General features: G+C 34.5%; 1 protein-coding gene and 1 long non-coding RNA gene across 3 annotated transcripts in view; one reads left to right on the forward strand and one right to left on the reverse strand.

Annotated features, from left to right (window-relative positions):
- The window catches only part of LOC123865240, a 63508-nt gene extending 38083 nt beyond the window's left edge, over positions 1–25425 (forward strand). The window contains exons 5-10 of one of the 2 annotated variants that reach the window (XM_045906179.1): positions 981–1089; positions 11567–11575; positions 17446–17537; positions 19274–19466; positions 20513–20661; positions 22987–25425. In XM_045906179.1, the coding sequence (XP_045762135.1) occupies positions 981–1089; positions 11567–11575; positions 17446–17537; positions 19274–19466; positions 20513–20661; positions 22987–23118 (684 nt within the window). In that variant the 3' untranslated portion in view covers positions 23119–25425. The remainder of the gene's footprint in view (positions 1–980; positions 1090–11566; positions 11576–17445; positions 17538–19273; positions 19467–20512; positions 20662–22986) is intronic. The other variant, XM_045906180.1, reaches the window with a different exon arrangement.
- Positions 208–25343, reverse strand: LOC123865269. The gene is made up of 3 exons (XR_006795949.1): positions 25330–25343; positions 21666–21674; positions 208–278 (listed from the first exon to the last, which is right to left on the reverse strand). It is a non-coding gene; the product is annotated as an uncharacterized LOC123865269 (long non-coding RNA).
- Positions 25426–25440: the final 15 nt, after the last annotated feature.

Here is a 25440-nt window from a genome sequence, read left to right on the forward strand (position 1 = left end):
GTAGTCACGTGCAGTAAGTGAGAGTTATCATGTTTGTAGTTGCGGGTAGTTCAATATCATTTGATAGTCCAAGAATATCGTTGGTGCGCCCACGGGCTCGGTTAGTCTAAAGGTTGCTATCCTGACGTATCCGCTTAGTTATTATCCAGGTTTACTAGTGGTTAGATCATGCTTCAATCTTAATAATCATTAGAAGTGACTACATCGGAAGTACGATGGCAGTTTATTCGTTTCTATTACCTTAGGGATCATCCTGTTTTGCCTATATATTTATACAGCTATGTTTATTATGAAACTATGAAACGGAGTGCATAAAAATTGAAAAATAATAAGAATTTCCAAACAGTTTCATAAAAAAAGGTAAAGCATAAAACTTGAAAGCGGAAACTTGTGGTAAAAACCCGTAGGTAGTACCTACGCTGATATTTTAAAAGTTGTTCCTGGAACGCAGAACAAAACAAAGCTCCTCTTAAAATTGAAATACCACTGGAATATTTTAAAGGTTATTTGGAACGTGTTACGGATATTTCATTAAGAGCAAATATGTTTGTAATATATTTGGAGTGTTTGTTCGTATACAAAATGTACCTACTCTTATAATTAGGTGGATATAATTTATTCCTAACCGATTTCATAAAAAAGAAGGTGTGTATTCGATCGATATGTACCTACTATGTGTGTATGTTTATGATAATCTCAAAGACCAGTCACCCAGTCAACCGACTTTGAATATTTTATCATTATCGTAATTTACATAATTTCAGAAAGGTTTTAACGTATTCAGCTATTTGCCATATAATGTGAATAACCACACAGAGTTCAAAGATTTCATTGAAATTAAAATGTAATTTTTTCTTTATATTTTTATCCCATAACTTTTTACATAAGTTGAAGCGTACATTGTGTGTTTTCAACTGCACAAATATTTTGTAAATGATTGTATCGTTATTAGTTATTTATTATTAATATTTTGTTCATAGATACCAAAATATCGAGTGGTACTATTGGGTGATTCCGGTGTCGGTAAAACTGCTCTCGTATCTCAATTCATGACGTCAGAGTACATGAACACTTACGACGCGAGTTTGGGTAAGTGTTGTTATTTCTTTTATGATTTTAACAGAACAATACATATTAAAATATTATTTTAATGGAATTTTCAAATAAAGCTTTCTTTATTTTTCTATATTTCAGAAATCTGAAATTTCAGGAATGAAAATGTTGCTAATTCAGTTTTACTTACACAAATCTTGAAACTAAACTACCCAAAGCATGGTATCTAGAAATAGTGCTTATATTTATTCTTTTTCACAATATTCCTTGCGTAAAAGGATAGCACTAAGTTTGTAGCCAATTTAAATCAGATATTTGTCTTCACAGTAGAATTGAATTAGTGCGAATATCTTTACGTGTTCCTTTTTTATTGAAAATTCCAATTAAACATAAATATCTAATATAGCTATAAAGTGGAAGCTATAAAAGCTCATAGCATGCTGCATGAATCTAATTATTATGGCTTTGCTTATAGCTTTAAGGGTTATTAGTACTGAATATAACTAAATAGTACTTAAACTATTACTTAGTACTAAATACTAGCTTGCGCCCGCAGCTGCGTTCGCATAGATTTTAGCCAGCCTTTTCCAAGTTAACGTGTCATTTAGTATGAACAGGAAAGGGAAGAGGAATTTTCCGCCCCTTTCCCTTCCATACGAAATGGAAAAATTTATGCACAGTTAACGTTAAATTGAAAAGTTACACTTAGGGCTGGAAACGTTAGTTTGACATCTTCATCAAACTTTGGCCGATTTACGTTAGCTGTAGGTACCTATAGTCGAACAAAATGATTTCTCAAGCACCACTTTAACTCTATAGGTCAACTGTCAGCTTAAAAATAAGGATAAGGACTAAAATCGTACTTTGACGTGACATTTCACACAATATGAAGGTAAATGGCGCGCGAGAATTAATTTTTTACACCTTATACTCCAGTAGGTACACGAAAGTTTAGGCTCAAGGTTCTTATTACGCGATTGCCTTTCCCATTGCATCGCAGATAGATTGGTATGGAAATTGCAATCCTTTCCGTAATTGTGCACTCGATTATTAGCTCTATTGGATATTCAATTTTATATGAGTAAAAAATACTTGTAATATGTTTGAAGAAATGGATTTTTACCTTGAATCACAAGTATACGTAAATGCAACATATTATATTATATGTATATACCACTCATTTTTAGGGTCCGGATTTGGCTATTTGAATTCGAGATAGATTAAACCTTGGATTAACACATAGGCTACTTTTTAGGACGAAGTCGCGGGTATCATAAAAAGCTTTAAAAAGTATTCTCAAAATGTATGGTGTTTTGCTGTGTGAACCCAGTCAGGGCATTAAATTAAGAGTAGGTATGGGTACGGAAGGTTAGGTTATTCTCGATTTTTAGATATTTGTAATGCAACTCCAATCCGCTCACCATCCGCTCATTTAATGAATTTTCTTCAGAGTCGATTTTTCTCGAAGAAGATGTTAAGTTTTTATTAAGAGGCTAAATCAGAGAGTAGATAAATGGTGCAATATGTGTGTTAATCTAGCAATATTAAAAAGTAGTCAGCAAAAATTTTGCCGTGAGACATCTCATAAAAAAGGAATTTCAAGATAAACCCTGCAGAAGCGGAGTATTATATTAAGAACGCGTTTAAGGAGAAATGTCCATGTATTTAAGCTGAAATTATTGAGAAAAGCTGGGATAAGATTATCTTTTATTGAGAACCCGTATAGCAAAACGGTATTCTAGCTATGCATACCGAGTATAATTATTAAGTTTTATTTCTTAAAGTATTTAGGATTAATGAGATGAAATTCTTTAATATAGATAGGTTTATACTATACTCGAAACATGGATTTTCTCACTTATTTTTTAATAGACTAGCTGATGCCCTCGACTTCGTTCCCGTGGATATAGGTGTTTAAAAATCCCGTGGGTACTTATTGATTTTCCGGGATATTTTATTTATTTATATATTTATTGACAACCAAAACAGATTACAATAATGATTTTAACCTAATTCTTAAATTGCTACATTTTGACCTTATTGCAATCCTATATGGTCGCACAACATGACCATGGTTTTTAAGGCACGCTTAGTTATTACTTAATATTAATAAAAGTAGCCTATGTGTTAATCCAGGGTATAATCAATCTCCGTTCGTAATTTCAGCCAAATCCGTCCAGTAGTTTTTGTGTGAAAGAGTAACAAACATCCATACATACAAACTTTCGCGTTTATAATATAAAGTAGGATATACTGTATTATGTATTAATATTAGACTTGATCTACTTATAATTTTTTTGAAAAGTTGTAGAAGGCCGGTATGGTTGGTCTCCATTCCTTTGCGCGCTCCCCAGCCCTCTCCATACACACGTAGTTTGGTTCTCATTTGAATACTAACCAAACTCTATGAAATTTTGTAGACACGTTCTAAAAAACCATTTCCGTAAAAAGTAAGCAATTTTAAAGTTAAAGATTTGCGTACAAATGGCATACGTTCATTTGTAGTGTATTACGAATAAACTCCTCTTAAATTACAAACTGATTAAATGCGTGTCATATTAAATTAAACACGATGTCATAAATTAAACCCGCGACAAATTAATTTTAAGCCCACGCTCAGTTTGTTCGTTGATGTTAATATCGCTTTTTAACCGTCGTATCACAAAAATAATTATAACGGATGACTAAATTGACGATGACATTTTAACAGGTTTTTAACGGGAAGCCGGATATTTAAAAATTAATACTTAATTCACATATTTCATGAAACGCGTTCGCCGTTCAGTGTTTGTTTGATTTTTATTGTTAGCCCTATTGAGATTGTTATGGAAAAATGTTATTTTTAGTTTGGCTATTAACGGTTATCTAAGGTTTAGTAGACCTATCAGATTCCTATCGCTAGATAATAATTATATTAAGTTAATTTTATTATGTCACCTCCGTGTAATCTGATTGGTTTTCCTATCTACCTACGTTTCCGTACCACTGAACTTTAGTGAATAGGTACCTAATATGAGTATCCTGACTTCTGCCAAGCATTTCGCGTGTTCATACCACTGAAAATCATTCGGTTATCCGGTGAAATCACGGTGAAATCCGGATTTAATCACAAATCGTAGGCAAGTCGTAGGCACTCGTAGGCATTCGCTACGATATTGTAATAGGGGTGGCAATGACGTGTTTATCTAGTTTCAAATGACAGCACACTTCCCTCTTCTGTAATGGACATAATGACAGGCGACAGAATAATGATTAGGTATAGGTATACCTACCTACTAACTTCTACGAAAATATATTCTGAGCTTATGGAATATTCACCTTATCAAATTGTAACTAGAGTCCTTTTCTAAATAGCAACTTAAATAAGTTAGGTATTTCTGCTTTGTAATTTAAAAAGTGTTGCCTTTTTTTAGGGTAATGAGGATAATTGGGGACTTAATAGGTTAGGCAAAGTAAGAAATTAACTATATAAGACAAATTATAGAGAAGCTAAAGACTGGATATAGTTGATTCTGTGACACAGTCACAGTGGTAAATTCACTTAACGATTTGTAACCACTTTTTAAAAGTTTATTCGTATGAATAACTTTTCTATTTCTATTTTCAAAGAACATGTCTTGTAAAGGTTTCTTGGTTGAATTGATTCAAGTCTGAGTGCTTTCTGTGGGAGGACGCAGCTACCCATTTTAATCAGGCCATGCACATTGCACATGTTGCAATTTCAAAGCAAAGGTTAGCATATGACTAGGTATATGGGTACTATGCGCTTGCAATAAATGAGATTTCTTCTTTAAAATATTCTTGGAGAAATATTTGAATGAGTCAGCCTGTTTGTCTAGTTTAGAGTTCAAAGTTCAGCTTTCTGCTATCAAAACTTTTAAATATCAAAACTGAGTTACGCGGTCATTCACAATCAAGTTCACAGTGGATTTGAAGCGGGGATCAGTCAACTGATCCCCGCTAGAGCCGTCAAGTCTGCATGACATCATGCACACTGATAGTCATATACCTACCGTCAAGTTTGCTGGACGCGCGCCGCTTCAAATCCGCTGCAAACTTGACCGATAAACTTAATCGTGTATGGTCAGCGTAATTCAAAATACCTTTGTAGGGTTCCGTACCTAAGGGGGAAAATGGAGCCCTATTAATGTCACTGTCTGTCTGTCTGTCCGCCAACAGGTCTTTAGCTCGTATTTTTAATTTTACAATCCATAACATACATTTTTTTGACCAAACATTAAGAGATGATGTAGCCACAGATGATGCACTTATGTGATGCAGCTAAAAAGTGCTTTATTCATTCTTTTTACGTCAAATAGTGGCTTACTTGGTGGAAATACATAACAATACGAATCACAAAATGCAGAAGTCAAAAAGTCTAGAACGTTAGCTGTCGGATGGACACCTAAGTAGACGTTTTAGAGCTGATCACGAATGTCACTCGACTCACCGTGCGAAGAAGACAAACAACTATAGCAAAGTTGTTTACAGTGTAAGAAACAAGATCGATGACGGAGCATCGTGATAAATCTGTTGCGGTTGACGACAGCAACGTTAATCCGCTCTACAAAGCAATCGCACTTCACTGGAGACAAACATAGAAAAGTGGGTGGAAGTTCTATTGATCATACTTACTAGAATTTACTATGCGATTAAACTGAGAATCTTTCCGCCATTTTGTAATTTGTGACGTCATAGTTGGCAATATATTTTAATCTGATACAATAAACAGAAAAGTCCTGACCTTACTGATTGACTCATCAACGCCTAACCCGCCCTTGGAGCTAAAAAGCTGAAACTTTGCACAGACCTAACCAGCAAAGTTCACTCGTTATGATCGACACAAGTTTTCGTAACAAACTGAGGTTGGATGGACGTTCTGTCAAGTATTTAACACAAGGGTTGAGCCATAGGCTATGATTATCATTAATTAAATTGTAAAATTGTCATTCTCGCTCTCTCTGCACTGTATCCCTCGCTGAGGGACTGAGGGTCCTGATTTCTTCAGTTAATTGTACAGTAATTCCACAGTTGTAGGAGTTTTCTTAGGATAATATAGAAATGTGGCTAAGTCATTTGGTAGCCTTGTCATCGATATTGGATTTTTTTACGGTCGAAGTGTAGCAAGCATCATCTGCCAACATTATGAAACTGAAACCTAAATTTTATTCTTGTTACTCGTATACCTACATTGGTCTTTTCATTTTAGAACTACAATCCATATTGTAAGGACTTAGGAAACTTATTCGGAGCGATTTACCTTCTCTTGAAACTTATAATAATACTCGCTCGTAGTAGGTAACACAGCTACCCACTTTAAGTTGTCGGGAGCGAATATTTAAGTGATCTGGTTTAGAACATTATCAGTCAGTGGTATTATCGATCCTACTAGGTATTAGGCAGATAGTTTACCGAGTATTCCCATTCCCATTTATAGACGGTAAAGCTATATGACATTCTACTCTTCATACTTTATCCTTATCGTATAGGTATACCTATAGTATAATAATAACTCAAAATTTAAAAACCCCCAACACAAAAACCTCTATAAGAAAACTAGAAAAGAGCTGATAACTTTCAAACGGCTAAACCGATTTTCTTCGATTATAGCTAGGAACACTCTAGATCAAGCCACCTTTCAAACAAAAAAAAAAACTAAATCAAAATCGGTTCATTCGTTTAGGAGCTACGATACCAGAGACAGATACACAGATACACAGATCGAACTTATAACACCCCTCTTTTTGGGTCGGGGGTTAAACAATATTATGAGACATGAATATAATCCGGATCATTCATGGACGTCTATCGCTTGATAATGATGATGATGAAATAGTGCATTATCACACTAATATTATAAAGGCGAAAGTTTGTATGTGTGTATGTGTGTGTGTGTGTGTGTGTGTGTGTGTGTGTGTGTGTGTGTGTGTGTGTGTGTGTGTGTGTGTGTGTGTGTGTGTGTGTGTATGTTTGTTACTCCTTCACGCAAAAAACTACTGGACGGATTTGGCTGAAATTCGGAATGGAGATAGATAATATCCTGGATTAGCACATAGGCTACTTTTAATCCCGGAAAACCAAAGGGTACCCACGGGATTTCAAAAAACCTAAATCCACGCGGACGAAGTCGCGGGCGTCAGCTAGTTATTAAATATAAGGGATATGTTGGCAACGGAAACGGCTTTCAGCCTTTACGGGCAATATCAATAAGCATCGAGGCTCTCCCTGCCACTCCGCTGCTCAAAGGGTTCCTACAGCCGGGGTATCCGCAAAATTGGTATAAATCGATGTCAATTTCAAAGATAATATTCTGAAAGGTTACCAAAATACGGTGACATTGTTCAATGTTCACACGTGGTTCATTATTATTTTATTGCTTTGATATGGTTTTCATTAATTAATATGAAGTTGCGGTTTGTATTAAACATTATTATTTTCAATGTTCAGTTTCATAAGCGACTGAATGCCTGCGACTTCGTCCGTGTGGACTATTAAAAGGAAAGAAAAAAAATTGAAAATCTCGTGGAAACTATGATTTTCTGGGAAAAAAAAATCTGTCTCTGGGATACAAACTAACTTTGTACCTTCCATAAAAATCGGTTACACGGATCATGAATGTAATAGAAAAACAGTCACACTTTGGCTTTTTATGATATTAGTTTGCGACCACAAGTAGGTAAGTACTTACAAGAGCTGGAGCTTGAGTCGCAAGAATCGTATTTGTAGCATTTCTACGTTGCGATCGATATGACCGAATCAGTAAGTAACACGCAGTTTCAGTATACAAAAATGCGCTTTTTCTGCACTGAGTGTTACTTTGTAAGCGTAAATATACCAAAATTGTATTGAGATTTCAAACACGTTTCGCGTTTTCCCTTTCATTTATTGACAGATTTACGCTCAGTCAACGCGAGGTTGGCATATTATCATCATCATCATTGTCCACCAATAGCGTCCACTGCTGAGCATAGGTCTCTTGTAGAGGCTTCAAATACTACGGTCTTGCGTCGCCTGAATCCAGCGGTTCCCTGCAACTGTTTCATGTCGTCTGCCCACCTAGTAGGTGGTCTACAAGGTCTAAGGTTTTTTGAAACACAGACAGATGATGACTAGACAGAGAGATGGACAGAAAGACAGACCGAAAGACAATAAAGTGATCCTATAAGAGTTCCTTTTTTCCTTTAAAGGTACAGATCCCTAAAAATGGCTAAAACTGTGAAATAAAAGAAAGTGGTATTCTCAAAGGTAAAGGCGATAAAGTTTTGCTATGAGAAATGAAGGTACTTACTTGCTATACAAATTAAACATAAAGTTGGATAACTTTTGTAATTAATAAATTTTGTTGAAGCAATTTCTAATACAACTATAATACGCGTAGCTTTAATGGATAACCCCAATCCCAAACAGAATAAGCCCGGATTAAGCAGCTCTGAAACAATCTAAATAATTTTCGTGACCTTCAAAGGGCTCGTTTTACTGTCAATAAATGCTAATTTTAACGCCGAGAAAATCAACGATCTTTATGTACCTAAGTACGCACAAAATAAACTGATTCGTATTATCGACTCTCTTGAGCTACGAAAAAAATGAATAATATATATCACATATTTACCTGCATTGAAAAAATCGTCTTCATGCTGCAAGAGCATTTTTAAAAGCAAAAAAACACCCTAGGCAAAATGCTTTGATCAGTAATGCGATATTAACAGGCTGTCACTTCAACTCATGCCAATAAAGTAGGACGCAATTTTATATTATATAAAAACCGGTCAGGGGCGAGTCGGACCTCGCTTTTTTAGGGTTCCATGCATAATTATTATGCACACCATATTTTGGATTTATGAAATATTTCTTTTCCGAGCTAGAACATCGCAATAAACCGTGAAAGGAAAACCCAAAAAATGTTCGTTTGTGTTGGTCACAGCTTACAAACTATTTTATAAATCGTTGTTTTCAGTATTTGCTGTTTAAATACAGTATATTATGATACATAATAATACCAAAATTTTATATTTGTAATTCATTTCGTCTACGAGCTCGAGACCTGTGACCGGCGGACAGACAGACAGACAGACAGACAGACGGACAGACAACATAGTAACATTGATAAGGCTCCTTTTTTACCCTTTGGGTACCGAAACCTAAAACGAACACAATTTACAAAGAAGTGATGCTGATAACAACTGCTGATAACAACAGCGCGGCAGCCTATGCCCGCTACTTTTGTGATCGCGACGCGTTTGCCTCACGTTAAGCAGTGTCACTCGAGGCTGACACGTGTGTGTGAACCCTGCTATACCAGATTGTTTGATGTTTCAACTATATGCAATGTTAATTTACGTAACAGAATAAACTGTTCACTTTAAAATTACGGTAGAATGTAGCATTTTTGCCCGTGCGTAGTTCCATAAACAGAGTAGGTAATAACATTATTTTTTTCCAAAAGTTATCAGATATGAGGACCAATGGATTATTTATGACGTATTTATACCCGAATATTTATACCTGTATATTTATACCTGTATATTTATATAAGCTATATATTTATATAAGCTATATATTTATATGTTGCTCTGATGTAAATGAGGTGTTAAAAAAGGTTAAAAGTGCTGTTTTGCACTATCAATCTTAAAAAATAAAGTCAATTTAAGCTCCATACAAAAGTGTCAGTTTCTTTCAATAGGTTCCTAAGTATTTGCCTAAAGTATATAAGCAATGCTTTTCTGACGTGACAAATAGCTTTTTGCTCCTATAAGTAGGAGTAGGCTCGTACCTTGTTCAATGGATAAGTTTGAAAGGTTTCTTTACCTATTTATTAAAATAACTCTCACACAGAGTTGAAGAAACGGGATCATCATACTAAACTAGTTAGTGCTAGATATGGTGTTAGATTTTTTGAACTCCGTGGGAATCTTCGATTTCCCGAGATAAAATGTAACCTATGTGTTGATTCAGAGTATAAACTAGTCATTGTGGCGTGAAGTAGTAGCAAACTTCCAAATTCTATTCTCTATATCTCTGTACCTAGTTTCGTCAAAATCAGTTAAGCTAATTGGCCGTGAAAATATAGCAGAAAGCAGACATATTATAACAGAACATAAGTATGGATTTGGTCATTCTAAAGAGAGGGATATACTTACCTATTATATCCGAGAAGTAGCTACCCATACTAATATTTGGACTTTTCAGCTACTTTGTTACAAAGGTACAGCTATGTTTCAATAGCAGGTTTCATTTCAACAGGATTTAGTTTCAGAATATTTCCACTGACTTCGACTCGGTTTGTAAATAGAAAGACTCTCTTGGATTTGCCCGCCACCTGCGAGATTGAAATATGTTTTAGGACTTGTTTAGTATCTATGGTCATACCTTTAAGTGCTGTAATTGGTTATCGTGCATACATGATGCATGGGAGAGGCATTCTTGCGAGATACCTTGCTGTTAATTCTAGCTACGGGTGGAAGCTAGGACGGATTAATGCTATCCATTTAATTTTTTTGGTGTTTTTATCATACAATCAGTCAATGGACTATGTTGAAATTAGTTAAGATATAGATTGATGTAAAATAATATAATAATCATTGTGACGAACAAATATTTTATATTCAGGGCTAACGCTAATTTAGCTGCTTCTTGCATGTCTCAATTGTTTAGTTTAAAGTTATACCAAAATAACAATATTATAACATAGAGATACTTAATAATAAAATTATATTCAATGTCGCTGAAATGTGTTTTAGTTTTAGTGGGAGTACCTAAGTTGTTTGTGAGCTTCAGCCCTTATTGATGATATGGCGAAAGTTCGAAAGTTCTTACTAATATTTTATGTTTAGTCAGTGGCTGCGGTGCTTAGACAAGAGCTTTGAAAATGATTACTTTCTAATGCTTTCGATCACAGTATCAAAATGCAACCAGAAGTCTCACTTGTCTTACCTAGTATAAAAAATCAATATAAATTAAACTTTTCGATAACAAAATAATAATGCTTACAAAGCTTCAAAATTTCTGTTAATTTTCCTCCAAAGTTTGAGGCGGTGCGCTGTCAAAGTTCATGAAAATCACTCCCATTTTAATAATAATCTTCGATGAAAATTCTATATCGATGCGAATAATAATTCTAGTCGATGTAATTAAAATTTTCTGTCAGCTTACATAAATTCACTATTCCATTAATTGGAATTATTTCTTGTTACGCTTCCTATTAATTGCGTACATTTCTGACATCTTGAAGCACAAAATACAAGCTTGGATTTAATTTGAAATCAAGTGGCTTCTATACAAATTATTATTATTATCTTATAAGGTTGGTATTTAAGATTTTAAGTTACAGTAAGATTATGTGAAGGAAGACTACCAGGTTACATTTTTATACTGGGTCATTTTAAACGCTTTGTTCAGAACACAGCTAATAAAAAATGTGTACACTATTAACTTATAGCAAAATAGTTGTATGTGGCTGGCTAATGCTCCTTTTGTAAATAAAATTACTTCTTTTTATTGCTATCTGGTGAAGTAAAACGCGGTAAGTTCACTTTTTGAATGTGTATGTTATACTTATTCACCTTACATTTTATGTGTTTTGGTTTTGGTTGAGAAGAAGAGAGACGTAAGCGTAGTAAACCTATATACATATAATAACTTTATATTTGGTACCTACAGGAAGTAAGTTTTGGGCTTTACTATAAATATGAAGTTGAATAAAAAGTCATTAGGTTAAGCCCGCACTACGAATTTTCACTGCGCAATTTTTCCTGCAACCTCTTGTGACTTCTAGAAATTGTATGAAGCCGCACGCACTAGTGGAAAAACTACGAGCTAACGGCTTTATACAATTTATGTGTTACGAATTCTGCGGAAAATATCGTACAGTGAAATTTCCCAGTGCGAGCTTACAGTAATTAACATCTACGAGTAGGTACGTACTTGTCGTTCGTGCAAATCGAAATCACCTTGCCCACATTATTGGTATTTCTGTCACGTAAAGAAAGATATCCTTCTCTGGGGTTTAACAGTAAAAAGAAATAAAAGTAGTGGATTTGTTACCGTAATAGTCAATTATATGAACATATCCGCTGTGGTCACATTTTAGTATAACATTTCGGTTTGTAGATAAGCTACGTCTATCTTCCTCTTAGTTTTTATAATTACTTATTTTTTTATTTTTAACATTGTGTATATTATTGTTATACTTATAGCTTCCTTTTCTCACTTTTTTTATTTTTTACTTGGATGATTTAAAATTTGTACTCATCGAAAATATGGAGATTGTTAGAGCTTAGGTTGCATTCACATTTTCTTGTATGCATACATTTCCATTTTCCGATTGGCTGTGCAAAATGTAGAGTAAATTTTTTGTAATGATGGTATGTATTATTTAGGTGTATGAATATGTTATTTTATTACGATGTATTATTATATTACATATCTAAATATTATGTAGTCTACCTATTTTTGTTTGTTTTAAAATATTATTTGTGTTTTTTATACATATTATGACTAATATTCCGCTTTCCCCTCCAACTAAGAGTAAAGCTTGTGCTGGGAGCGGGTAGGTACGACAATAGTGCAGTAGGCGTGACGGGTTGAGCCTGAACCATGTTTGAATCGTCGACCTTTCGGATTTTATTCCGCCCCCTTACTTAAAGAAGCTATTGAAGAGCTTCGAACCTAGGTTATATAAGATATCCATTCTTCCTATTTAATTAGGTGTTTTATATATATTATTTTGTGAGCTGAAAAATTTGTAAACCGAATTTAATTAACAATTAAGGATATCAGTATTGAACTCGGGAAACAAATTCAGAGAGCTTATGTAGTTAATTTATTCATTCCACTTACCTTCTAGGTGTACCTAAAAGGTTTCCTGTGGTCCACCTACAAAGACCATTGCTCGTTGTACAATTCCCTACCTGTCTGTGAAAATCCCATCAAAATCGGTGTCCCGTTTTTATAAATAAATAAGTCTGAATTAACAGACAGAATGGGTGTTGTGGTTAAAGCAGAATTACGGGCATAATGTATAACTGAGTTGGTTATTCCGGTAGTGGAGAGGTGCGGGAGGTGTATGAAGGCGAGAGGCGAGTGCTCGGTGATTTGTCAACTTGTGATAGCTATCAACCCTCCCGCACCGCACCACTACCGCAAGAGCCTACTCAGTTATGCGCTATACTTATAGCTATACGTGACTTTACAGTTCCACAATTTTATTTATTTACCTAAGGTACGCGACAAGTTGACATGGCAATCCGGGTGGGGACGCCCCGCATACCACAAGCGCCGCGCTAACCCGGCGCGGGTGAGGTGCGGGTGTGAGGTGCGTTCCCCCGCCTCGTACCCCGATTGCCATCTCGACCGAAATATTTTTTGAATGTATAACTATAAAATCAGTACTTAATATTATGTACAGACCAAAGTAACAATTTAAAATATACCAACATATCTAAGCGTAAGAAACCCTTAAAGGCTTTTGTGCTTAAATTCTATTAGTTAATTACGGCTCATGGAAACTTTTTGTAGCATTTGAAACCCGAAGGGGTTGGCTCCATCAGATTTGAAAGGGACGCTGAACAAAAAGGTTGTTACCAGACCAGAGCCTTGGTAAATCTTACCCGTCCATCACAATACCTATGTTGTGTTCGCATTCACACATTAGATTTTTATGTAGCCACGTACTCGTATTAAGCACGCTAAAGTCTAAGTCATTGTTAGGGTTCTGTAGTAAAACATGGAACCCTTCTTCTTTTCTCTGGGCTGGTTTCCGCACTTAAACGTTTCCTCATAATTATTATGTAGCTTAATACGTTCTCTAAAATAACTCGTACCGATTCTATTATTGAATTACTTCCCAAGAGAGTTTTTGTGCCATTCATCATAGCTATCCGAAGGGATTTTGTTCGGTTCCAACTGAAAGAGAGCCTGAGAAAAGTTATTATCCGATTCATAGATAAATCTTTCCCTCGTGTTTGTTTTTGCGGCGGAATACACCGACGCCTATAGAAATACACTTCGGCATATTTTATCGCTATTGAATGGCCTCTGTTGTGTACCTATGGGTAATATTTTTTTATATATTTTGCACTTAATAAACTTACTGTTTCATGATGGGTAAAAATATTATGTACAACACAATTCACATTTCAGATAACGCAAAACCCCAATCCATCGTAAGAGCCTATTGCTTTATATTTTTATTTCGTACTTTGTAGATACTGTATTACAGTTTGATAAGATAGTAGTAACTTTGTGTGTAAAGAACTTTGTAAGGCTTACAAAAGTGTAAGGGCATTGTTAGTGTTGAAAACGAGCAAGTTTCCCAAACAATGATTCTCTGAAAATTTTATGATATTAATTATGATTATACGTACATTACATATACATATGTATACCGCTATCGGTATAGGATGTCCACTGCTCATCATAGGCCTTTCCCAAAGAATGCCACCATATCCGCTCTTTATCCAGCCATGCATTTCTTCATCCAGCCATTTCGCGCTATCTTCTCTAAGTATAAACCACTATAACAATATTTGATATAAATCTATATTATGGCAGGAATTTCGCAAATTATTCCCTCTAAGCCCTTTTAATTATTTACTTTCGCACTATACTTAGCTACACTATGTGTGCTTACTATACGCAGTTCATATTCTGTACAATGTGGCCGGCTAAGTGCCTCATTAGTGTTTTACAGTGGAACACCCAATTAGCAGCACAAGGCAAGAGTTCTTCATGCGCTGGCTTTAAAATATAGATGAAAGGTACAAAAATCTATCCTACGCTTTGAATGGAAATACGTTTTTGAATTTATTCGTGCATTTAAAGAATTAATGAAGTCGAACTCACAAAATCAAAAATAAAATAATCTTTACTTGTAATAAAACCGTAACTGTAACAAATAATTATTATTATGTACCTATCTATATCCTTCAGACCCTAAATGTTGAATTCCTAAAATAATGAATATCAGAAAATGAAGAAATGATTATATATAATTATTATCAAGATAAAACACCCGAAATCGCAAGTCAAAGCCAGTTCAATAACAATAAAGCGATCAATAGACGTCGTAATTGGATACAAATCATACGTTTACAGTTGAGATGAAGCAATCAAAGGCGTTCGACCGTGGTGCACGTGTATGAGCACATTTACATATTAATAAGTATACTCGCAATATGTTCGTAACTTATAGAAGCTACTATCCGATATTGAACGGAAGGGTAAACTTCAATAGTTCAACGATTTACGGGAGGAAACACAAATGATTGGCCTCGCTTTCTATTAACAACACTCACAGTATAAAGAGATTCTTAATTCTTCCTCTGTGCTGCAGTAACCTGCAAAACACTTGAGCATACACACAAGCGCATAAGTTGTCGATTTTCAGGTCTTTTTGGCGGACTCGATTGTACCGCGCGGGAGTAGGTACGCAATTTGTTGATCAGTCTTCTCTTGTGTCTCACGATGTGCTATTTTTCTCCTACTACTTGCGATTGAATTGAAACGTTGTACAATTGTTGTTGGAAGTTGCGGAATGGTTTCTAATATAGTACCATCAACGTTTGTGTAGCATTGCAACGCATGCAGGCATTAGCTAGTTCTTTATAAATAAAAACAAAGGATCTGTTTTTACTTATAAAGAAGTTACTAAAAGAACTTTAGAATCGATCGCTCATATTGGAATTCACATAAGAGCATATCGGTGTCTTCACTTTATAAAGTAGATACATGATCAGATTTATAAGTTGATGTCGGCAAAGATAAAGCTCAGCAACGTTGTTTCAATGAAGCCCAAGAGATACGATAGATGAAAAAATCTTGTTTGTTAGGAAGGAACGAGCGGAGTTAAATTCTTGTCTTACAGGAGATTTTGAGAAGACTTTATTCTTTGTATGAATGATAAAACTATCCTTCGCGATGTCTGGCTAAGAAATCTTGTACTTATTTTGAATTTCTACTCGTATTCTAACTCCACGCCCAACGCTCGAAATCCATACTAATATTACAAATGCAAAAGTATCTGTTTGTCTGTCTGTCTGCTATTTTTTCATGACCCATCCATTCAACCGATGTTGACGAAATGTAGTACAGAGATAGTCCGTATTCCGGGAATGGATCTGGGCTACTTTTTGTCCCAGAAAATCAAAGAATTCCCGTGGGATTTCACAAAATTTTAAATCCACGCGGATGACGTCGCTTTATAACTAAACTCACAATGTTATACTTATTACCTACAGTTTCTTCTTTACTTCACCTATACTTTATTTTCGAAATCTAGTTATTTATGCTCAGAATTTGACACAGAATTATCGCTGTATCTGTTATTACATGAGATGGAAAAGATTCTTCATTAAAAGTTCTGATGGCTTAAGCAAGTTCGTAGATTTAGCAAATTTTTTAGATATCGGGATACAGGATTGAAGTTTTATCCCCATTAATCATTGTCAACTCTCTGTTTTAGAACTTACGCTTCGTAATCATTAATCTAATCTAGCTGAATTAAATTATTTGTCCCTTGAGGGCCAAAAATCTTAATGTTACTAACAAACTACTTCCCAAGTATTTCTAGTGCTCCTGTTTTGTTGGAATTGCTTCAAAATTAAAGAAAGAACATCCGTCTATTAAAAAAAAAATACAAGTTTACAGTTTTTGTGCCTTTTTTGCCTACCTTTTGTGCGCGATCTCGTTCTGCGTAAATTTAGGGTTTTTATTAATCCTTTGTTTTTTCCGTAATCTCCTTTTCACGTATGTATGCAACAAACGCTCTCTATGCCGTCAAAATCAATCAGCGGTTTCATCAAAATTTAAATGACAGACAGTGTTTCACATTAGTATGGAACATGGAGTTAGGGATAAGCTTAGAGTATAATTTTATGGCATTGTTTTTTATGAGTACACCTCATAAATTTAAATTTTTGCTTGCTTATTTTCATTCAATTCGCTTTTTTCGTAGTTTATGTAAGTATTTTCCTGGAAATGCATTAATACGTAATGACAAAGATTATTTCAGCATGCATTTCATTTGGCTTTTTTAAATTTAGCACAAAAATATTTATTGTTAAAAAAACTTTCCTACACTACTTCAAGCTATTTTTACTTGAATAATACGCTTCCGACTATCAAAAGTTATTTATGTTTTTTACGAGAATATAGCAGAATATTTTCTTAGTAATATAAAGCCTGAAACAAGCACGATGCGAGGCGGAAATGGGTCCAAAATACAAAGAGTAGTAATCCGTCCATATTGCGAAGCCTGTGAGACCCACGCAGATAGGTACGATACAGGAAATTTTTTTTGTTTGTTTAGACTTCAGATAGAGCAAAATTCTGCTGTGCAGTGTCCGTCACGTGTTGGGCATATTATATCCACCTTGAATATTATGTTTGTTACAGATGATGAGTTCGGGGAGAAGTCAGTGTCAGTTTTGTTGGATGGTGAAGAATCCGAACTCATATTCATTGACCATCCAAGTACAGAAATGTCGGTAAGTAAGTGATTATTTCATTTTCCACGAAAATGTAGCCTCGGATAAATAGGTACAAACACGGTGCTGTCGTCACGTTCTACAGTAAACGTAAAGTTCTTCACATAGATATTATAACTTTGAGAAGCCGTTGCCGGAGCATAGCTTTCGGTCGATGTTATCGATTAATAATAGAATAAAATCAGTCAAAGTCGATCGACATTCCGTACTTTTCAAATCGATATCCTAAGTGGCTTGATATTTGTGGATCTGTCGTTGATCGATGACAAAATTCCTCTCGAGATTCGCGTGGCAATATGTTGTTTTATCACCAATCGATAATCGATCCACCACCATCGATCGATGATGGATTAATCCACATTGATCAACGACATCGGTTAACGTCACCCAATAGTATGTGGTTAGGGTAAGTCCCTAAGGGTAAACTAAGCGTTTTCTGTTTCATAATAAACTTCTATTCCAAAAAAGAGTGTGAAAAGTAGAGTCAATAAGTTTGCCATAAAAAATTGGATATAATTTTTCTTGAATCTGTAAATCATGAGAGGACACAATGTAAGATGACCCTTTACCGGAGCAGGCATAATTTATTTACCGACCTCTAACAAGTCTGCCAGGCGAGGGCAACGGGCATTGGGTGTCTAAAGTGATTTACCTAATCCTTGTACTAAATTGTTGCTTAGGCTGTTATTTTTAGACTAAGCTCATACCATCGACATGTATCTTTAAGTATATTAGGTATAATTTGAAGTGTCTAATAAATATATATAATGAATAATAGATATAATGAAAAACGCTTATTTTATATTAGATTTAATTCCAAGAGTCTAATAAATAATAATAGATAGAAAGAAAAACGTTTATTTACAAGATGAGCTGCCCTTTACCATATTTTATGGGCGGATTCCCCATCGCTCTTATCACTTACAGCACAATTATTATCAGAAGCACCTATCTAACCTAAAAAAGTCCCAGTTTAGCATTATGATGACATATTATGCTTTGTGTGTTGGAGGGCTGTTTGTCAGCTGAGATCTATCCCAGCCTGATGCAGGACGACATATAATTTGAATACCAAAATCTTGGATTGTAAATACAATGTTTTAAATTAAATAAAATATTGCGAATTTTCATACTATACTATTTTTTTTATTGATTTGTCAGAAGTTTAAAATTCCTAAAGGTGTGGTTAACAAAATAAGACATTCTCTAAATCTACTGTAGGTACATACTTACGAAGGTTTAGATAGATTACTCTAATTATATTTATTTATTAAGTTTCTAATTAAAATACGCAAGATAAATAGTAGGCGTTTTCAGGGTTCGGTAACTCTAAAGGAAAAATGAAACCCTTATGGGATAACATTGATCTGTCTGTCCACCTGTCCGTCTGTTAAGAAAACCTATAGGGTACTTACCGTTGACCTAGAATCATGAAATTTGGCAGGTAGGTAGGTCTTATAGCACACGTAAAGGAAAAAATCCAAAACCCCTGAATTTGTGGTTACATCTAAAAAAAAAATCGTTCACGAACAAATAATTAGTATTTTTAATTTTCAAAGTAAGATAACTATACCAAGTGAGGTATCATATCAAAGAACTTTACTTGTACATTTTAAAACGGATTTTAATTTATTGCATTATAGTTTTTGATTTATCGTGCTAAATGTCAAAAAAAATACCTGAGTAGGTACGGAACCCTCGGTGCGCGAGTCTGAATCGCACTTGGATTTTTGTAGGTGGAAAACTGCCTATCGACTTACGAGCCCCACGCCTGCGTGATTGTATACTCCGTGGTTGCCAGGAGCTCGTTTATCAGGGCTAATGAACTGTTATCCTACCTGGCAAGAGAGCAGTTCACAGTAGAACGGACAGCGGTTCTTGTGGGGAACAAAGCGGATCTAGCGAGGGCTAGGCAGGTCTCCACTAATGGTAAGTTCCAGATTATAGTCACAAAATTTCAAACATCAAAGCCAGCTAGCTATTTTGTATCAGCGAAACTTTCATATTATACAATCATAACTATATTGGAAGTAATCACTCTTCACACTAATATTATAATGGCGAAAGTTTGTGTATATGTGTGTGTTTGTTACTCTTTCACGCAAAAACTACTAAACAGATTTGGCTGAAATTAAGAATGGAGATAGATTATGCCCTGGATTAACACATAGGCTTACTTTTATACCGGTAAGTTAAAGAGTTTCTACAGGATTTTTAAAAAACCTATATACACGCAAACGAAGTCGCGGGCATCAGCTAGTTGAACATAAATCCTATTAAAGAAATGTGTTACCGACTGATACAAAATACCTAGGTATTTCTTAAATTCGCCTTTTCATAATATTACTAACAAAAAAATAAGAAGATGGGTACTAAACTAAACATTCATATTTTTCGTAACAGAATTAATGCAATGGGTATTATTTACAAATGAATTAGCTTTTTTTATTAAATACTAGCTGATGCCCGCAGCTTCGCCTGCGTGGATCTAAATTACTTTTATTCTATGGAAAAGTGGTTATAATGGCTAAAATATAAATGTTTGGTTTATACTATCGCGGACTTTTTTGTAGGCATTATTGAGTTCTACAACTTTTCTATAGAAGTCAACCATACATCTCTAACCATTTAGACAGCGTTCGCGAGAATCGGTAACGTACGGCAGTTTTTTCGACGCCTTACTCCACAATTTTCACTACCACGAAAAATCCTATCTATTTTCCGGGATAAAATATAGCCTATACGGATTCGGAAATTTTGAAATCGGTCCAGTAGTTTTTGAGCCTATTTAATACAAACATACAAAAATACAAAGGTTTCCTCTTTATAATATTAGTATAGACAAAATTTCCCAGATAACTTTGAACCGTATCATCAAAGCAAAACATCTTGAATCATAATTCGGACCTCTCAAATCGTGATTTTATCTTGTTATAGTCTAGTGCCCAATTAGTGATTCAGTTAATCCTTTACAGAGGGTAAAGCTTTGGCGACGTCGAAAGACAGCAAATTTATAGAGACCTCGTCCGGAATTCAGCACAATGTGGACGAACTGCTGGTTGGCATTTTGAAACAGATACGGCTGAAGGAAAGCCGAGATAAGAAACATGCAAAGAAAAAACAGGTGGGCACTTGCCTTATTATTACGACTTTAGAATTTAAGTACTTCTTTTATCTTTTTACTGTTAGGTACTATAATTTTTTTGGTACAAATTTATAAAAAAAAATCATAGATAAGTAGTCGTATACATTATTATATTCTATTTTCCCTGACCGACTTAAAAGGTAAGGTAAACAATTACTTTATCTCTCGAAATGTATAATAGGCGCACTAAACGCGGGCCATAGGACCTTGTTCCTGCGAACACATGACGCGAGTGGAAAACCTACCTCCAGAAAGTCTAAAGCACCGGACAAATCGCGTCGCTTACGCGTTTCTTCGCGTAGGTTTTTTTGAAATTCCATTACAAGTTATTAAGTGTTAAGTTATATAACTTGTAATGATTATTAATTCTGAAACCCCCCATGCCAGGAATCGAAGCCGGAACCTTCCAATCATAAGACCACAGCTCACACAACCGAGTCAGTGGCATCATCATATTTTTCTACTTTTTGTGATATAAATTACTTGTCTAGTCATATTTCACAGTAGCGATCATTTGCTTCATTAAGCGCAATAAATTAAGCGCCTCCAGGCGTCTGGTTTCATCCATTTTATAATGGGCACAATGAAAAGGCAAATCTAACAATGCCACAATGAATCGCAGTCTCATATTTTAACTTTTGAGAGTTTAAATTGATCCTATTAATATTGTTTTATTAAACAGTCCTTTATATTATGGTGGTTATAAAACTTTTGTTATATTACACGTCTACATTGTTTAACATTGTTAAATATTACATGTATTACATTACGAAAACATATAAAGAACCTTGTTTTAGTACTTAACCAACCCTAAATTACTATTATTTTAGCCTGTACGCCCTGTTATATCCCTAACATGTCCTTTCAATATTAAAATTAAAACTTGTGAAATTGAATTTGAATTTGACTTTGAATTGATACCTACCAACCACCAATGGATCACCCCCAAAACAAAATTATTATGCCACAGTCCATAGTTCAACGGGTAAATTCTCTTCCATTGAAATATCATCATGACCAAATACTAAAACTTCTCTTATGAACGTCCCTAATGTTAATTAAATGTTAGACTATTGTTTTTTAGAGTTCCGTACCTCAAAAGGAAAAAGGAACCCTTATAGTATCTCTTTGTTTTCTGTCCGTCTGTTCTGTCTGTCAAAAAAACCTAAAGGGTACATTCCCATTGACCTAGAAACATGAAATGTGAGAGGTAAGTGGGTCTTACAGCGCAAGTAAAGGAAAATTCCGAAAATCGAGAATTTGTGGTTAGGTACATCTCAAAAAAAATTAAATGTGTTAACGAAAGAATTGATATAAAATTAAAATGTGTTCTATATAGAAATTTTAGGCGTACCTTGTACGATGGTACGGAACACTTCGTGTGCAAGTCCTACACGCACTTGACCGGGGTTTTAAGCAACAAATCTCAAAACACTTAAATATTTGGCACTTAAGTAGGTGTAACGATCTAACGCCACAAAATTCGTTCCTTTATTCGGTCGCAACAGTATAAAAATAAAACGAAATGATCAAACTTTGTTAAGTAGGTATCAACTGATTTGAAACTCGTGGAGCGAAATTCAATTAACAAAGTATCCTCGAAAATATGGTGTAAGGGAAAATTAAACAAAAGAGATTCAAAACCGAGGCCTTTGACAGAAGCTCTTTGGTAAATTTCAATCATATCAACTCAGATCGGGTTGGTATGTACACCGGTATATGTTGATAAATCGTTTTTATACAATTAGGAACTTACTTAGGAAAATTGCACAATCTACTTATGCAACTTTAAGTGAATATTATTTAATAATACGTGCTACAAAATGAACTTTTGTGTACACAATAGAATTAAAAAATTAAAGATTTTTACATGAAGTATCATCGATATCACTCGAATTAGACTATTATTTTACCAGCCATTACAAAAAACCAATGTTATTACAGGCAATTATACTTTTAAACGCTTTTTTAATTACATATAATTTTGTACAGAGTTCTAGTCGATTTCGTCGGAAATTATTTGAGTAGGTAGCTACCACGTTTTGGTGTCAAATTTGAGTTTAAATTTTTAAAGTTTTCTACATCATATAGGTATCTTTATCATAATAAATAATCTGTAAACGCCAATATAAATAATGTAAAATATACAAAAAAGGTGGACAATACAATTTTTAAAGAAAACATTTAGTATGTATATATCAGTAGGTATATGCTCTAAACATACCTAGTACCTACTACTTATCATTTACACCTCGACCTTGACCTTGATAGTGAATTTTGTAACTTGGCATCTTTGGTTGACAGGAATCTAAGCCTTCGAAGCTGGCCAGCTCTCGCACCCACATCTCACTCAGTATCGCACGGGAGCTCCTTCAGAAGATCTGCATTAACGACATATCTAAGTCTAAGTCCTGCGAAAATTTACACGTTCTATAAACTTTAAAAAAAAAACTATTTTTAAGTAGTTAGCTGTGTGTTAAGTCTTCAAACACTTTTCGTTGATCTTAAAGAGTGGTTTTTTTGTATTACAACTCATCAATACTTTCAAATCGTTAAATAACTAGTATTTACAAACATTTGGTACCTATCTACTGAGTGCTATCGTACTGGATAGTCACTGCACTTAATTGGATAATGTTATGATGATATCCATTTCATTAGTTGCAGGCACATTAAGTGGCTATACAGACAATTCAATCAGTCGTCTTTTAATCGATACTTAATGTCGTGGAAAGTACAATTTTGTAAGGCCTGAACTCCTCATATGCTGCTGTCACACTTACTGCAAGATGTCAGTGTTGTCAGCATCGCAGTGTTATGTTTGACCTAATGTGCACCTAATGTGTGACTTCGCGAACTATAAGTATACGCAACCGACAGCGTAAGAGAAAATCAAGCTATAGCCAGAAATATTCCAGTTAAATGTTTTAAAAATACTTAAACATTCAAAAATATCGACATTTGTTTCTTGGTTGTACTTAATGATAGACGGATGCCTTCAAAGCTGAAATAAAAAGATAGTCTTAGGTAGAAGGCGAAGAGCTGCCATCCTAAATGTTGTTTGAGCAAGATACTTTATTTAGATGTTTTGAAGTTTATCTTCCATTATATATTTTATGTAGGTATAAAATATCAATGATTTTTTTTTCTATAAGTAAACTTAATCAGTTCACTGCACCAAAAGAGCCAAATTAAATAAAGTTTTATCGGAAAAAATAAATTAATTTTTAGTGAAATAATTATCATTCTTGATTTGATATTATGAGTATAATATTATGAGTTGCTATCATAACCTACAAAATATCGTTTTGTGAATCTGCTTGCATGATACTTGCGTTTCTTAGACAAGTAAAAAAAAAGTAAAAGATCTTGGTCTACAAGTAAATACGATCCCATCAAATTATCTTAGATATTGTTGACAAAGAGCAAAGGAAGAGTCCTTGAGAAATAAATATTAATGTAGGTACATACCTTTATAAAGGTCATATTATTGAAATTGTTAAAGGTTGAAAACAAAGATAGGTATACTAAGAAAATTAAAGGGTATACTCTTGTTGTAGAAAAACTACTGTAAGAATTTGTCTTAGACCTTAAGTAAGACCATCTGGTTAATTACTTAATTAACAATTGAGGTTTTAACTTATTTTTATTTCTATATCGATTTCTTTACATAAATGTTTTTGTGTAACGTCAGTGTAACGGTTTTATGGAGGCACAGATACTCCATTTCACGTCCGCATTTATGTAATTTTTGTCACTTGATCTAGAGTAGTTGCAGCTCACTTGAACAGAACGAAGCGAATATCCATGCCTACGGACAATTTTTTTTTTTTGACTTTTTTTAATAAATAATGTACTTATTATTGTTTACTGAGGTAGTAGTAAGTTTTCCCTGGTTGTGTATTGTTCTTCCTCTTTTGTGTGCGTATTACCGATTAATAAGTAGAAACCTTTAAATGTTCGGCATTAAATCTGATTAATTATAGTATTCTCTAAAGATTTAAAGTGTTATATGTTCTTTTTGGGGCCATATTCTTTCAGTTTTACAAAACAATGTCAAGAAATTAGCAGTTTTTCTTCAAATCATAAAAAGTCACAATCCTTTACCATATTATCAATGTAACAACCAACTTGTGGGCAACTGAAAACTCAGCCCGTTCCAAATTTTACTAATCAATTATTATTATTAATTATTTTGGTACTTTTACTTACTTAAATTGTTTTTCATATCTTGGCAACAAGTATATATGTAACAACTATCTAGGTTTCTAGAATTAATTTTCTATTTTGCTACATGGCCGAGGTACAAGGACATCAGCTTTTCTAGTAAATAGGAACGCGTAGGTTGACGTTTTTTCGAATCGGGCCATTTTTATCCATAAAACTCCTACAGGCTTGCGCGGAATTCGTTTTGATTAAGTTAATTTGTTATGCTGACGTATTTCAGTCTCAACATTTAGTTAGACCTCGTTCGCACGGGAGTTTTTTCACCCAGTGAACATTAGTTTGGGATAACTCAGAAAACATTAAAAAAAATAAGAATGCATAAAGACGCTAGATTCGAAGGGTTGTACCTTTAATTGTTTAGTGCACAATCGTCAACAATTTTTTGCCGTCCGACATAACAACTTAACATATTAACAAAACAAAACTTTATATCAAATTAATCTACAACGCAAATAAAATGCTTAGGCAATGCTATGCATGCTTATGACTACCTATATTGACATACCTACTCCTTCGACCATTGAGTGTGGT

The sequence above is a fragment of the Maniola jurtina genome, chromosome 5, assembly GCF_905333055.1.
Source record: "Maniola jurtina chromosome 5, ilManJurt1.1, whole genome shotgun sequence".
NCBI lineage: Eukaryota > Metazoa > Arthropoda > Insecta > Lepidoptera > Nymphalidae > Maniola > Maniola jurtina.